General features: G+C 48.8%; 1 protein-coding gene across 5 annotated transcripts; it reads left to right on the top strand.

Annotated features, from left to right (window-relative positions):
• Positions 1-2300: 2300 nt before the first annotated feature.
• brd3b (bromodomain containing 3b) lies at positions 2301-16360 on the top strand. 5 transcript variants are annotated; one of them, XM_004571633.5, is made up of 12 exons: positions 2301-2447; positions 5468-5740; positions 5821-5932; positions 6017-6154; positions 6230-6374; positions 6597-6766; positions 6853-7248; positions 12017-12145; positions 12216-12422; positions 12588-12820; positions 12893-13191; positions 13385-16360. In XM_004571633.5, exons 2-12 carry the CDS (start codon positions 5649-5651, stop codon positions 13501-13503), a joined length of 2040 nt encoding a protein of 679 aa, XP_004571690.2. In that variant the 5' UTR covers positions 2301-2447; positions 5468-5648; the 3' UTR covers positions 13504-16360. The 5 variants fall into 5 exon arrangements, with proteins under 5 accessions (XP_004571690.2, XP_076747365.1, XP_076747362.1 ...); XM_076891250.1 differs by having other exon boundaries at positions 6230-6389; positions 12216-12398; XM_076891247.1 differs by having other exon boundaries at positions 6230-6389.
• Positions 16361-17014: the final 654 nt, after the last annotated feature.

Raw genomic sequence — 17014 nt, 5'->3', positions numbered from 1 at the left:
GGCTGACATTAGAAAAGGCCAAATGTCCACAAAGAAAGCCATAATGGTGAAGAAATGCAAAATATGCACAAAATACTATAAGACTACAAAACACTACAAATATTATAAAGAAATACGAGAATGCTACAAAGAAATGTTAACAAACAAACACAGAGAAAGACAAGAGTAACACGTTTTATATAGTACTACCAGGAAATGTGACAAAAGATTATAGAAACACTAAAGTCTTCCAAACAATAATGCACAATAAAAAATAGCCACGCCTGGGATTGACTCTGCATGAGTACATATGATCCTGACAGGGTCACTGAGTGTGTGGCAAAGACATTCACAGTCTTTGTGTCGGTTCTGCAAACTCTACGACTTCTTTTACTGCACTTTTCTGCTCTGAGCAGCCAAGGCGCTTTCTATTACAAGCTCATTCATTCAGGCTCTCTCTCTCGCACACATCATTACAACACACACACACTCAAGAAAGGTAACATATTACTCATTATTTTTCTTAGAAGTAATACAGTGGATTACTTAATTACTGCTCCGAGAAAGTAATTTGCTATAATATTCATTACATTACTCATTACTCAGTAAAATGACCCAAAACTCATTATTTGATAATTATAGTTCTAAACAATATAAACCTGAGAGTACAGTCCCACACACTGATCTCTATCCTAATGAGGACACACACACACAATCTTTAAGTTAGTTGTTACATACAAACAAAGCAAAGATGAGAAGACTTCAAAGCGGTCGTCACGGTGATCCTACTGTAGAAACAGGTAGAACCAGGCTGCAGCCTGACTGCCTTTGTCCAGGCTCTGGCTGCTGGACTTGGGTCTGCATACTTCATCATCACTCTGACTTTTTGGCTAGCGGTGTGTTAGCCTGTTTCCACGTGCCATCACGCTTGTTCTTTTCTGCAATAAAAATAAAAGTCAGGTCTATGGCTTCACTTCTTGAAAGTTACCACGCCACCATTGTCCTCCTCCCACACAAACTGAAATCAGCTGACTTCAGCAGGACTTTAATGTAATTACTAACTTTATGTTACTAAAAAATGTGATTACAGTAACAAGTTACTTTGTAATTGGTTCTGACACTCACAGATGACAGAGTCACCTACATGTTGAGGAAGGACGCGAGTAAATCGTGACGACTCACCCTGAGTGTTGAAATCAAAAAGCGTGCCCAGATGTTTATACTGATGGCCAAAAATACAGACTGTAGAGCTTATTTCACATCACGGGCCACAAACAGCCCACTTTCAGTCTTTACAGAAAAGATTCTGCTATCACCAAATTTGATGTCCTCCTTTACGTTTTCCAAAGCCACCAGCAGGCTGGATCTTTGTCGGGGTATTCTGGGCCCCGGGCTTCTGTTTCACACCCCTGCTGTGGGAATGACCTCGGTGCTGTCTTAGATAATACTGTCAGCTCCAGAGAGAACCTCAAGAGACCGAGTAATAATAAATAGTCCTAATAAAAAAGATGTTTGTAGACATGCTGACGAAACGTGGTCTGTATGTCCCACTGAGTGCAGTGATCAGTGTCTCTGTTGCTGGTCTCAGGTAGATGAGACACCTTTGATCGTGCTGCTCCTCCACCTTCAAAGAGGTTTGTTTAACTTTTTGCTGTGGACACATGAGCACTGAGTTTCTAAAGGAAGCTCTGCCTTCATTCCGGACATTACAGGATGACTCGGCTCTACAGCATCGCCTCTGGTCTTTGGTGGAGGTCCCAGCTTTGTCCCAGCTTGTGTTCAGTGTCTGAAGGACTGGCATGAACATCATTCTGCAGGTATTCCAGGTGAGTTTGGTGCTGATGTGAGGAACAGCGCGGTGACCGCTCAGGTGGACTTTGGTGCACAGACTGAAGTATTTAAGCTGCTGAATAGTGCCGAGTGTGTTTTAAGGCTTGTGCTCTTTCACCGTGACGTTTCATCGTTTTATTTAAAAGGCTGTTCGCCACCAATTTACAGACACAGTGTTTCAAAGTCTCGTTTAGGTATCTATAACTGATCAGCGTCAGCACAGCTCCGCGCTGCCGCGGTGCATGCTGGGAGACGTAGTTCGATCCGCGGCGCCATTCCGAATCCCGTCAGCTTTACCGGCTAATCACGAGAGCCCGGTTATCGGCTCAGCCAATCAGTGCATGTTAACGGCCTCCTGCACCAATCACAGCTCTTCACACCACCTAGCAACAAATCAAAACCCTGCAAGCACGCCGTAGCCAATCACATCGCGTCATCTGCCGGACCAACCAATGCAATCACAACAAAATCCATGATGCTGCTCGGCACTGCGCTTGCGTACGGACAAGACAGCTGATAACTCATCTATTATGCTACTTGGCTAAATAAAAATCTTCCAGAAAGCAGTCGCAGCCGCCGCGGGATCGCCGGAGGACCGAGACACGGAGTAAAGAGCGTGTGTGAGCGGGAGGAGCGGGGTGAGCGGGTACCGGGAGCGGAGGGAAAGAGCGGGCAGAGCGGAGAGTGTCGGAGCCTGGCTGGCCGCTCGGCGCCTTCAGACAAAGCTCAGCTAACAGGCTAATGCTGCGTTAGCTAGCCAAACATCGAGCGGTAACGTCCGCAAATATCGCAAAATGTAACCGCGCCAATGCGCCTGGAGTGTGCCAAATTAGATCACGTCGGCCGATATATCACCCCGGCACGCATTTCGTCAGCCCCTCGGCCGCCGTGGGTATTATTACCGACGTGTTACGGCCTCGACGCGGAGCTGTGCTCCGTTAGCCACCTAGCTGTTGCTGTGCCCGCCATCTTTTAAAGCAGGTAAATGGATGTTTGTGCGGAGCTCGAAGTGGAGCGGCCAGAGCCGAGCTCCAGCCCCCTTCACCGGGGCTAGAGATCCACCGACACTACGAGTCATCGGGGTGTCGGTGCAGCCACCACGTAAGGTCATGTGTGCGGTTTGCCTTGTGCAGCGGAGCGGTGGCTCGTAGCGGTTAGCTTGGCTATTAGCAGCGCACAGGCGGCCCCGGGTCTGCACGGATTTACCGCTCCGGGTCCCGGTCCCGGTTTTAGACGGCCTGAGGGCGTCTGTTGGGTGCAGGAGCTCATAGCACGGGTATCATTCTGTTCAGTCCCAGGTGTGTCCAGGACATGCCCACTTATGGTACACCAGTTCGCATAACATCAATACCATCCTGTTTTTGTTTTGTTTTTTGAATAAATTGTCATCAGTTTGACATTCAGAGCCTTTTCTCTCATTTTGACCCGTGGTGTTGCTTTAAATCAGCAGAGACTCCAAGTAGAGACTGAAGGCTGGACTACCCACAGATCTGTTGTCTTAATTCCATCATTTGTGATTAAAATATAAAAATGTCCACAGCATACTTTATTTTCACTTTATTGCCTTTTGGATTTGTGACAGTCTCAGAAATTTCCATTAACATAAAATAATAATCTGTAACGTGCCACCTGTGGGTGTGTAAGAAAGAAACTTAAGTGATCAGGTAATGGATTACAGAAAACACTGAGTGACTTTTGATTAACAGTTATTTATTTGAATGTTTAGCTGAGCGGGATCAGACGGCTGCTCTGATTGGATAAACACAAGTTTCCCTCAGATTTCTGCCGTGATCATTGTAGACTCAGGGTCAGTGTGGTCAAAGAAATCATGCTAATGAGAGATTAATAACTAATGTTTGTAAGCAAACCGACACATTAACAAGAACAGTTAACTGTTATCAGTTGATGCATTATAGACCTATCAACAGTTGATCTTTAAATATACTGACAGCCCTGATCATCCGCTGCTATGAACAGATAACAGCCTCTCGGGCCTTCATCAGACCGTCTTACCGCACAAATCAAGCTATCGTAAAGATAAACTTTGGTACATTCTTGTGACAGGAACTCAAACAGGAAATAAAGAAAGCGTGAAGTAAAACACATGGACACGTCCAGATCAGAGAGAAAAACTCGTGCAGTAATCCTGGACCTGCAGCAGGTCAACAACAGCTGATGAGTCACTGTACGTTTATCAATGGACTCCAGTGAGAGAGGGTTGGACGTGTAACGCGAGGATTAGTTGAATAAAGTTTGACTTGGGACCCGCCCACGCGGCGTTAGGTCTGTTGATGCAATAAATGGCTGAATTTTTCAGCGTTGGATGTTCTCTGATTACTAAACAGATTATTGGTTGGTGGGTGGATCATCTGTCAGTTTATTAATAACAGTCGCTGCAGCCTTGATTATCTGCTGTTGATAAATCTGATTGTGGCCTGAGAGTCAGATTCTAATCAGCGCGAGGCACAAGGATCAGCTGTGTGTCTGATGCTCTGGATTATTAGCGCCTCAGTGTTGGAATCAAACTGGATTCAGGTAGAAAGTAGCAGTTTTTAGGAGTTGGAAAACTTTGGTGAGCTTCGGGCCTCCTCCGTGCTGTTTGTAGCTTCATGAAGCTCCAGATGTTTCAGCAGAGACGGTCCTTGAGCGATGACAACAACCTGGATGTTCCCTCTGCTCTAGAGCCAAGTGTCCACGATCTCGAGTCAGAATCTCAGCTTCTGATTGGTCAAACCGCAGCACAGCTTCCACTCAGTGTACCTTGAATGAGTTCAGACAGGAGGAGCAGGTGTTTGTGGATCCTGGTTGGAGGAGTCTGTAGCTTTCCGAGTCCAAGCAGTGATTTCGACGTCAGAGTCAGGTCTTAGGGTCTGACCTCCACCCACCTCCACCCACAGCCTGCAGCTCTGCAGCTGCGCCTGTGTGCTCAGGTTTTTCTGATCCGTAGATGATGATTCGTTCTGAGTGACCCTCACTGCCTCTCGCAGAGCTGAAGCGCGCAGCCTTCTGGGCTGGGCTTTTACACGTAGTCATGACACTCACTAACCTCGTTAGCTGCCAGATGTTGAAGCAGCTGTTTTTAAAGCTTTATGTACAGATGTGTGTAGCAGCTGAGCTGGCCTGGTCCTGGAAGCTCCCTGCTGTGTTTGCACAGAGGTCAAACAGCCAGCTGCCATTTAACCTGTTGCACTTCATTCATTGGCCAGAGTTTAAAACCTCGCTGAGCCCCGCCTCCAAAGATCTCCAGAACGCTTCAGAGAAGACTCGCTCTCAGCGAGGACGTGAAGCTGAGCGTCAGGACTAAATGACCGACCTGAGCTGAAGTTTCAGTTTTCAGCGTCTTCCTCCAGACGTATGGTGGCAAACATCCCTCGTCCTCCAGCTTCTCTGCGCTCGTTTGTTTGTGTTAGTGTAACTGCGGCACCGTAGCTAGCCGGGCGTCACCGACCAGCCAAACGTTGCCGCTGTACGATTAAGTTCTTAGAGAGACATCAGCTTTAGATGGAAACCAGCGAGCTGACTTTAAACAACGATCGCGGACTGTTTGGACAGGAAATGGTTAATGACCTCAAACTGGTGTGATGGGCGGGGTTAAAAGCGTTACCTCCCCAGAATCAATAACCCCTAATCACCGCCCCTCTCTCTCTGTGTTTTTCAGGTCGTGCGATGGGAGTTTGTCTCTTCGGGGAACACTTGAGCTGAAGCGGCTGAACTGAACACGTGCACGGACACACACCTGTGCACACACACCTGGCCTCGGCCCACAGAAGGAGTCCTTTTTCACCTTCCAGTCAGACGCTGCCGTCCCACTGTGCATCGCTGCATCACCGTCGTCCACCATGTCGGACGCCCCTGAGGCTGCGCCCCCCAGCCCCCCTCCCCTCACCAACCCGCCCCCCCCTGAGGTCACCAACCCCACTAAACCGGGCAGGTAGGACACAACCGAGAAAGACTCCTGATAGGCTGTTAGAGGCAGGTGAATGGTGTGTGCTGACTGTGTGTGTGTCTCAGGAAAACCAACCAGCTGCAGTACATGCAGAACGTGGTGGTGAAGACGCTGTGGAAGCATCAGTTCGCCTGGCCCTTTTACCAACCCGTGGACGCCATCAAGCTGTGTCTGCACGTGAGTCACCATTGCTCTCTCGCCACACACACACACACACACACACACAGCTGAGTGTTTTCCTGACCACGCTGCTGTGTGCAGGATTACCACAAAGTGATCAAAAACCCGATGGACATGGGAACCATTAAGAAGCGTCTGGAGAACAATTATTACTGGAGCGCCAGCGAGGCAATGCAGGACTTCAACACCATGTTCACCAACTGTTACATCTACAACAAGGTAAAGGGGGCAGAGCCAGGGCGCTGAGTGCAGCTGTGTGCAGCTGTGATGGCATTAACCTCTGTGTGTGTGTAGCCCACAGACGACATCGTCCTCATGGCTCAGGCTTTAGAGAAGATCTTCCTGCAGAAAGTCGCTCAGATGCCTCAAGAAGAAGTCGCTCTGCTGCCTCCGGCTCCCAAAGGCAAGAACAAGAGCAAACAGCCGGCCGCCACCACAGGTGAGACGGATACAGGTAACGCTGCCGTACCAGAGGTGGTCTCCACCCAGGTCCTACACTGCACTCACCTTTATTGAGAGAAATTGGTGGTTGGTTGATCAGGTGTGGGTTCTGTGTTTGCGGCAGTAGATCAGAATCCTCTCCTGCACCTGCACTTGAACGTGTGCAGGAAATACTGCAGTACTGCTGAAGTACTCACAGTACTTCCTGTCTCTCTTTCAGTGAGTCAACAGGCAGAGTCTTCAGCCTCCCCTCCCCCCTCCTATCCCTCCCCCTCTCCCTCTCAGACGCCAGTAATCTCAACCACGCCCACACCAGTCCAGGCCACGCCCCCTGTGTCTGCACCTCAGCCTCCTGCGACCTTGATGCCATCTGCCCAGCCTGTGGTTAAGGTAAGAGGCGTGTGCGGCGACATGGCGTCATGTGACCTGAAACAGAACCTGAGCCCGCCCTCTCCACCTGTCTGTCTCTCTAACAGAAGAAAGGCGTGAAGAGGAAAGCTGATACCACCACTCCGACCACGTCGGCCATCTCTGCCGGCCGCGCCGACTCTCCGTCTGCTCAGGACGCCAAACCGGCTAAACTGGCTTCGTCTCGCCGTGAAGCCGCTGCCCGCCCCACCAAGACCCGGCGGGACACTGGGGACGACCTGGCGGCTGGGGACGTGGGTGCCGGAGGCGTCGGCCCCGGGGGGAGGAAAGGCGGTAAGCTGGGTGAGCAGATGAAACACTGCGATGCCATCCTGAAGGAGATGCTCTCGAAGAAGCACGCCGCCTATGCCTGGCCCTTCTACAAGCCCGTGGACGCTGAGGCGCTGGAGCTGCACGACTACCATGACATCATCAAACACCCCATGGACCTCAGCACCATCCGGGTAATGACATCATCACGTAGACACGAGGTTAGAGTGAGGTCAACGGTGGTTCAAACTCTGCAGGCGCCATAGAAACTCGCCTGACTACAACGTGATCGGTGACAATCAATATCACAGATTTGATGTTTTAAAGAAAATTAAAGTCTGTGAGAGCGGGAACTGACCCAGAGTGAGGGAGGGCTTTTCTGCTCGCTGTAACCGAACATACGTCCACGCTGCCGTGACGTCACGACGTTCGCCAGCACGGAGTGAACCTCAAACAGGTCGAGGCGTTAGAGTGACGAGGTTTTCTCGTGTGGGCGACACCTGAGCTTCCCTCATCATTCTGTGTGGTGTTAGTGGGAGCTCCACAGGTGAGCGTCCGCAGGCTGTTGCTCCTGTTTGTGGTGCAGCACACAGTCAGACCCCTCCTCTTTGGTAAAGCCGCTCAGTCGCTGATCGATTCGTTTTTTCCATATTTTGTGAGATGTTGCGGTGACTGAAGCTCCATTTCCATTAGTTCTGACTGGTTTTCCGTTACAGTCGAGTACCACCTGATATGCGTGATCACCGTCATAGCAACGGGGCGGAGCGTCCCATGACATAATTAGTACGTGACATGAACGCTACAACAAACATGGAGGCGTCCGTGTACTTGCTGCTCGGTCTGTGTCGCATTCAGGGACCGCGGCGTTGTGCGATGTAACCGCTGCCCTTGGGTTTCGATGAGTCACGACTCATCAGGCGACACCGCTGATTAGCCCGTCGATGGCACGCAGTCTGTCACATTTTCAGATCGCTTGAAACCTCCCCTGAGCAGGTACTAAAAAGACCCGTGGTACCAGGTGTTACTGGGAAACCCGAGCAGAGCCGACCGGAGCAGCTACTCGTGGGAACAGCGGGTTTCAGTGGCGGCGGCGGCGCCTGATGAGATGACTCTGACTGACAAACAAAGTTTAACTCCGAGCACGTAATCTGAAGTTGAACGAGTACAGCTGAATGCAGATAATATACGTTAATGTATGTAGTAGTACTGCAATAACCCCGGTTATTGCAGTACTACTGAGTAAAACATGGAAATCATAACAACGCTACAGTGGGGCAAAAAAGTATTTAGTCAGCCACCGATTGTGCAAGTTCCCCCACCTAAAATGATGACAGAGGTCAGTAATTTGCACCAGAGGTACACTTCAACTGTGAGAGACCGAATGTGAAAAAAAAATCCATGAATCCACATGGTAGGATTTGTAAAGAATTTATTCGTAAATCAGGGTGGAAAATAAGTATTTGGTCACCTCAAACAAGGAAAATCTCTGGCTCTCACAGACCTGTAACGTCTTCTGTAAGAAGCTTTTCTGTCCCCCACTCGTTACCTGTATGAATGGCACCTGTTTGAACTCATCATCTGTATAAAAGACACCTGTCCACAGCCTCAAACAGTCAGACTCCAAACTCCGCCATGGCCAAGACCAAAGAGCTTTCGAAGGACACCAGGAAAAGTATTGTAGACCTGCACCAGACTGGGAAGAGTGAATCTACAATAGGCAAGCAGCTTGGTGTGAAAAAATCAACTGTGGGAGCAATCATCAGAAAATGGAAGACATACAAGACCACTGATAATCTCCCTCGATCTGGGGCTCCACGCAAGATCTCATCCCGTGGGGTCAAAATGATCATGAGAACAGTGAGCAAAGATCCCAGAACCACACGGGGGGACCTGGTGAATGACCTGCAGAGAGCTGGGACCAAAGTAACAAAGGTCACCATCAGTAACACACTACAACGGCAGGGAATCAAATCCCGCAGTGCCAGACGTGTTCCGCTGCTGAAGCCAGTGCATGTCCAGGCCCGTCTGAAGTTTGCCAGAGAGCACATGGATGATACAGCAGAGGATTGGGAGAATGTCATGTGGTCAGATGAAACCAAAGTAGAACTTTTTGGTATAAACTCAACTCGTCGTGTTTGGAGGAAGAAGAATACTGAGTTGCATCCCAAGAACACCATACCTACTGTGAAGCATGGGGGTGGAAACATCATGCTATGGGGCTGTTTTTCTGCCAAGGGGACAGGACGACTGATCCGTGTTAAGGACAGAATGAATGGGGCCATGTATCGTGAGATTTTGAGCCAAAACCTCCTTCCATCAGTGAGAACTTTGAAGATGAAACGAGGCTGGGTCTTCCAACATGACAATGATCCAAAACACACCGCCCGGGCAACAAAGGAGTGGCTCCGTAAGAAGCATTTGAAAGTCCTGGAGTGGCCTAGCCAGTCTCCAGACCTCAACCCCATAGAAAATCTGTGGCGGGAGTTGAAAGTCCGTGTTGCTCGGCGACAGCCCCAAAACATCACTGCTCTCGAGAAGATCTGCATGGAGGAATGGGCCAAAATACCAGCTACTGTGTGTGCAAACCTGGTAAAGACCTATAGTAAACGTTTGACCTCTGTTATTGCCAACAGAGGTTATGTTACAAAGTATTGAGTTGTATTTTTGTTATTGACCAAATACTTATTTTCCACCCTGATTTACCAATAAATTCTTTACAAATCCTACCATGTGGATTCATGGATTTTTTTTTCACATTCTGTCTCTCACAGTTGAAGTGTACCTCTGGGGCAAATTACTGACCTCTGTCATCATTTTAGGTGGGGGAACTTGCACAATCGGTGGCTGACTAAATACTCTTTTGCCCCACTGTATGTCGAGATCGTGGGCTGCGGCGATTCCCAGCCCTGTGGCCGGTTCAAAGCTCGCTCTGGTGGAAAACTGGAACCTTTTAACTAGGGGTGCAACGATACACAAAATTCACGGTTCGGTTCGATACTTTGGTGTCATGGTTCGATATTTTTTCGATACAAAAAAAAATGTTCATGCCTTTTTAATTTGTCATTTATTAAATTTTCACGGCACATTCTGCACCACATCTCTGTGCGTTCATCATTTGTTTGAAGCCAGCTCACCTCCTGCAACCACTTTTCCGAGTATACGTGCTTCTCTTGTGGTTCGGACTCCTTCTGACATTTCTGTGGAGGTGGAGGAACACCAAAGTAATTGCTTAAAGGAGCTTCTTCGACATCTTTAAGAGTTCTAAACAAATGTCTGTCCTCCTGAAAATCTTATGTACGCAAACACCCGTTGCAACTTCTTATCTTGTGCGTGTTTTTTTTTTTTGACAGCGAATACGCACCTGCGGACCACTTATGTGCAGCCCTGGTTATTTAGCTCGTCATATTGCAGCCACAGAAATTCTTTTGTCCATGAAACCATAAAGCTGCACTTTCTTTTTGCCTTATAGTCTGATTTGTCATAACTTCTCCGTTTTGTGGTAAGCTTTTCTTTGGCTGTCACTTCTTCACCCTGACCTGTCTTATTTGGCTCAGCAGAACTAAAATATATATCTGTCTGTGAAGGTTCTCAGTCATCCAGGTCATCGTAGTCAAATATAAATCCTGCTGCTTTTACACACGCACTCACATAAGCTCAGCGATTCTCTGCGCGATCAACCTCTCACATGTTTAAGCTGCGGGAGATTTCACTTGTCATGTTTGCATAGTAAGCTAACAATTAATAAGACGATGTCAGAGGAATTGGTGCACAAATTATCATCACTCACAGATCAGTGCTGTCGCTCTCTATACACAGTTCACGCGATTACAAAGTGAAAGCAAAAAAACAAGCGCAAATTCAAACGCGACTTCAATATGTCACATATTGACAGTGGCTCACCGATGCCAATGACATAATTACCCAACTACATTTCTGAAAGAATGCAAAAGCATTGACATATATTTTTCCTTCCTACAATAGCCCGACGGGCAGGGCAGAGATAGATTTTGGTAGCCCGACTGGAAAAATCGCTAGCCCCAGGACGTCGGGCTAGCGATATTGCGAGCCCTGTATCTGATTGAGGAATCACTCATCTTTGGAAAAGAGAGTTTATTACAGAGAAATGGCTCTTTCAAAATAAAAGCTATACTACGTGCTTCTTCTGGGCTATATTCTCAGCAGCACATTAAACATATCAGGTCCCCATAAGGAGAATCCTGTGCTAACAGCTGTCTAAATGACTCGGGTAAAGTTAGTAGCATGCTTGTTGTTTTTGTCTTTGCACTAGGATGATGTCGGAGTAAATGTGCAGTCATATTCGTTGTGTTCACACTAGTGCTGTCAGCGTTAATCTGAAATGACGTTAACGCCAAAACACGGCAAATCTCCGTTAACGAGCTACCGCGGATCGCCCCGTGCATGGGGCTAGACGGCCAACACGTTAACGAGCTAACTGCGCTAACGCACTAGCTCCCACCCATGTAATTGAGCATTGCGTGGCACATCCAACATACTGTTTTACTTCAGTCCATGACTCGCTTACCTTCAGGGTCATACGTCACATGAAAACCAAAATAATTCCAAACGCCAGATCTGAATGAGGGTGGGGGAGGTTCAATTTACCATGTTGCAAGGAGCTTAACTTCTGTCTGCTAGCTTGCCCTGCACTCAGTGAATCTGCACTCGACTACTCCGCCTAGGCTGCACTGTCGAGCGCAGATCCACTGAGCGCTCAACACAGACAGCATAGTCAGAAGGAAAGTTGATAAAATAAATTAAAGATTTTGTATTGTTCGATACATATGCGTACCGAACCGAAAGCACTGTATCGAACGGTTCAATATCGATACGAATATCGTTGCACCCCTACTTTTAACACCGCTGGGTGTCTGTACTCCGCACCTTCAGATGTCCAAATGGGAGGTTTGGCGCCATCTCTGACGTTCTTTTGTTTCCTGACAGAAAAAAATGGATAAAGGCGAGTACAGCGACCCTCAGAGCTTCGCCACTGACGTCAGGTTAATGTTCTCCAACTGCTACAAGTACAACCCCCCAGACCACGAGGTGGTGGCCATGGCCCGCAAGCTGCAGGTACGTAAAGCCTCCGTTTCCTGCTCGATCGATCGCTGCGATCAGGTATCGATAACCCGTCTGCCATTAGGACGTGTTTGAAATGCGTTTCGCTAAAATCCCTGACGAGGGCCTGGAGGCGTCGGTCCCCACCACGACACCGGTGGTCAGCAAAAGCACCGCCTCCTCCGACAGCAGCAACAACTCCTCCTCTGACGAATCGTCCGACTCTGAGGAGGAGCGGGCCACGCGATTGGCTGAGCTACAGGAGCAGGTTGGTGCTGCCGACCAATCACAGGTCAAGAACATCTTGGTTTTCTTCTTTTTATCATTTTAGATTTCACGATTTGTTTACTTGACATTCATGTTTGAAATATCCATGGCTCCTGTGACTCACCCCGTGAAGGCGTGGCCGTGTATTGATCACAGATGACGGGTATTGATAATCAGTTTATTCCATCAGTTGAAGGCGGTGCACGAGCAGCTGGCGGTCCTGTCCCAGGCGCCGGTCAGCAAGCCAAAGAAGAAGAAAGAGAAGAAAGACAAGGAGAAGAAGAAAGAGAAGGAGAAAGACAAGGTAAATAAAGGCAAGATGGAGGAAGAGAAGAAGCCAAAGGCCGCCGCCCAGCAGCCCAAACCGGCCAATCAGAAGAAGGCGCCAGCCAGAAAAGCCAACAGCACGGTGACGGCCACCAGGTACGACTCAGTGTTCAGCAAATCCACCTGAGAAAAGGGACAATGTAGTGACCGCAGTGACTGTGTTTCCAGGCAACCCAAGAAAGGCAACAAGACGTCGGGCAGCGGCTCAGCCAACGGGGACGACGGCGAGGAGTCGTCGCTGCCGATGTCGTACGATGAGAAGCGGCAGCTGAGTCTGGACATCAACCGGCTGCCGGGAGAGAAGCTGGGCCGTGTCGTGCACATCATCCAGACCAGAGAGCCGTCGCTGAGGGACTCCAACCCCGACGAGATCGAGATCGACTTCGAGACGCTCAAACCCTCCACGCTCCGAGAGCTCGAGCGCTACGTCAAGTCCTGCCTGCAGAAGAAGCAAAGGAAGCTACTGCGTAAGTACCGCCTCAAAAGCACGGCCGTCGATGTCTGAGCGGTCCGATACGGGGGGGTGGGTTCATCGTGTGAGCGTTGGACTTGGGCGACTGAGCCGTGTTGTCTAGGCAACAATCATCGAGCGCCAACAGAAACGGTGTCACCTGGCCGGGACTGTCTCATTGACTTGTCTTCCTTTATTTCTCTTTTCAGAGAAGGCAGCTGGAGGCGGGGCCTCAGGAGGCGGGGCTAGTCGTTTGAGTGGCAGCTCCTCTTCCTCCTCCGATGACAGCTCCTCGACAGGAACCTCCTCATCCTCCGACACAGACTGAACACGCGTTCACACATACACGTGTTACTGAACACACACACACACACACACCTCCATCCTGAACAAACACAAAGACAGAGATACACACTCTGAACTTGTTACACACACGTTTAAACACAGAGACTGGATGTAAATAGGCTGACCTGTTTGTTTTTTTTAGCTCCTAGTGCTTTTGTTTTTTGTTTCATTTTTTCCGCTATTGGAGGACTGCAGACAGAAGAAAGTGATGGAGGAGGAAGGATGTGGGCGGAGTCAGGTAGAGCGATGGGCAGCCCGTCTGGGAGTCTTACTGATCTGTGGACAGAAATGCAACCGTCGAGACTTTCTTTCTTCGTCTTTTTCTTCTTCGTGGACGGCCGGTGGTGACCCCTGACCTCTGAATACATTCCACAAGTATCATTGGAGAGGAGGAGCAGGTGATCTCAGCAGGTTTGTGGATACTGAGACGAATGAGCGCATCTCACGTTTCATTTGAAGCTGTCGGCAGCGCTGCAGCAGAGAGAAGACCTGACGATGTCAGCGTGTGACATCACAGAACAGTTTTACAAATAACCGTTTTTTCTCTGAACCTGGCGGCAAGGCGTTGTTTAGCCCCTCCTTCTGATGTGCCGTCTGCTACTTTAAACTGGGATTGAGAAAACCAGCGAGGTGGGAAACAGGCAGGAGTATGGCGGTGGGCGGGGTCAGCAGGAAAATACAGTTTAGCAGTTTAAAGGTACTTTTTGTAAAATCCAGTTTAAATGTTAAAATTAAAAGCTTTTCAAATTAAAAGTGTGTCACTGAGGTGAAAAAGGAAGAACTTTAGTGTAATACCAGTTTGTGCCACTAAATGAAACCAGCGTAAACTTTATTTAAAACGGGTATGAGTACGTTCCTGTGCCAGTGTGAAAACGAAGAGGACAAGGCCTGACCTCAGTCAGTGGTGACATGGTGCCCCCTGGTGGTGGAATGTTTAGTTACATTCTGCAGAAGGTTGTTACAAAAAGTATCTTTAATTCAAAACTTTATTTAAATTTTGAGGTATTTATGACGGGTAACTGACGGCGCCAGGCCAAAACCCTGATTTTGTTTATGGTGGTTGGTTCAGTTTGGCGTTAAACCCTTTAAAACACGTAACAGGAAACTGCGTGCCTGCAGATAGAACAGAGGGCGTGCCCATGCCGCCTGCTCTGGAGCTGAGTCCTCATCAGGTAGCGCTTTAAAAAGTGTCCAAGTGGACTCTTGATGGATCGTCTCAGCGGGAAATAAACCATTTTTTTTTTGACTGATCAACCCTTTGGATCGAACCGGCTTCTGGATCTTTCAGCTCCACCTTAAAAACCTCTGAGACCAACCCTGCCCCCTGCTGGTCCTGCAACCCTAGACACAACTTCCTGTTTGTCCTTGGGGGTCATCGTGGCAATGTGGGTGGGGTCACAGGATCCTGACCCCGCCCCCAGCACGGCTCTGTCAGCACAGAGACGTTGATTTATTTCTTTTTAACACTACATTTCCTGTTTTTGATTTTCAGGTTGTGTGCTGAACTTGTTTGTGTCTTATAAGGTTCTCTATATAAAATGTCTTTCTATTGCTGTCCTGTTCAAGCGCCGCCCCCATTCTCACCCCGCCAAAAAAGAACCACTCATACTGTACCGCCTCCTCCTGTCAGGGTCCAAACTCGGAGCACCTCGTTTCTTTTAAAGCGTTTTAGACAATTTATTTTAAGGTTTTAGAGCTCGCTGCCGCTCGGAGGACATCAGGACGCAAGAAACGATTTCTGAGGAAAATGCCACGCCCACCGCAGTCACGACTCATTTTCGCGATTTCAGAAAAAACCCGTCTGTCAAGCGCTCGGCAGATGTTTGTGGCTTACGTTGGGCATTGTGGCGTCAGATTTCTGATCACCTGACGTCAGTGTCAGGCGGATAGGCCTGTTGCCCTCTGACCTATGATCTGTGGTTACACCTCCGATGGTGTTGGGCTCTCTGGGACGCGGCCATAGTTGTTCTTATCCCTGGACGCCGTGTCGGTTCTTGGCAAAGGAAATATTGACAAACAGGAAGTTTGTTTTCTCTGAAAAATTCATCATGACGTTGACCGCCGCGTCCTCGGTGGCGTTCTGAATTTTGTACAAGCTGCAGAGCGCAAACAAAGATGAATCATGAATATTAGACGTAGAGTTTTACTGAAACTGTTGAATCGACATGCCCAATGATATAAATGGTTTCCGATTGGCTGGAGCCAGGGGGTGTGTTCAGTAAAACCTCACCTCCCCTCGCTCCTCTGACCCCTGATTATTGGCGACCTCCAGCTGGAGATCAGTTTACCTGTGGTGCCCCCTGGAGGTAACCTGGTAAGAAACCTGTAAATGGCAGGTGTTGGAGAATAATCTGACGTCGTGATCACACGACCTCCGGGTGGCACCGCATCGTCATCTGTTGTCACGGATCTTTCCTTTAGCCTCCACGTTTTGTTTTGCGGGCGCATTACGACTCGATGGACCGGGCAAAGCGTTCGATCGGGACCCCCTGCGACAGACAGGCGGACAGCTCGTTGCCACAGTAACCCTCCTCTTTGTTTTTAGTTGATGGTTGAGCTTCGACGCTCATAGTTAATTTTGTATTTTAATAAGAAAAGGAAACAGTGGTTTTATGTATTGCATGCACTCCGGCCGTACGTTTTTCTCGCGTATGTTTGAGCGCTGTATAGTAGCTGTAAAGTAGCCGTCTGAGGTTAGAGCGAGCTCCACTCGTAGAGACGCAGAGGGGACGAAACAAGTGAATTATTTGATGTAATTACTGATATGGGATCCTTATTTTCTGAGTTCATTTGTTTTCATAAATAAACACATAAACTGAAAACAAGTGGCTCCACTCTTTTGTCACCGAGCGCGCTCTAACGGACGAAGTGAGAGAAGTCCTCGGGGCCACCTGAGGCGTGCTGTGACGCTGGACGTTGTCCTGGGCTGCACCGAGTGGGCGGGGCTGAGACGAGCCCGCTGCTCCCTCGTGACACGCCGGAGTCGACATGCAGCTAATTCTAAACTAATAAACAGTCACCACACACACACACAAGCCCCGCCCCACCCCCCATACCACTCTTTAATCCTGGGGTGTCAAATATAAGGCTCGAGGACCAGAACGGGAAAATGTGAAGGGAGGACCAAATTCTGGACTTTTTCATGAGTTTCATTTCCTGCTGCTTCGAACCACACCAAAGTCCTTACGTGAAAGAAAAGGTTTTGTGAGTTACAGCAGATCATCATCACAGTCTGAACAGGGATAGCTCAGTAGGTAGAGTGGTGGCCCCATGATCAGAAGGTCGGGGGTTCGATTCCCCTGAACAGCTACCCTGAGGTACCCCTGAGCAAGGTACCGTCCCTACACACTGCTCCCCGGGCGCCCAATGGCTGCCCACTGCTTCACTGAGTGAATGGGTTAAATGCAGAGAGGGATTTTCCCCACGGGGACCAATAAAGTACACCACCTTCTCTTTTCATTTATCAGAATCTTTGAGTTACTGCAGCAACATTT

Source organism: Maylandia zebra, linkage group LG12, assembly GCF_041146795.1.
Source record: "Maylandia zebra isolate NMK-2024a linkage group LG12, Mzebra_GT3a, whole genome shotgun sequence".
NCBI lineage: Eukaryota > Metazoa > Chordata > Actinopteri > Cichliformes > Cichlidae > Maylandia > Maylandia zebra.
This window is presented reverse-complemented; position numbering and strand designations above follow the sequence as displayed.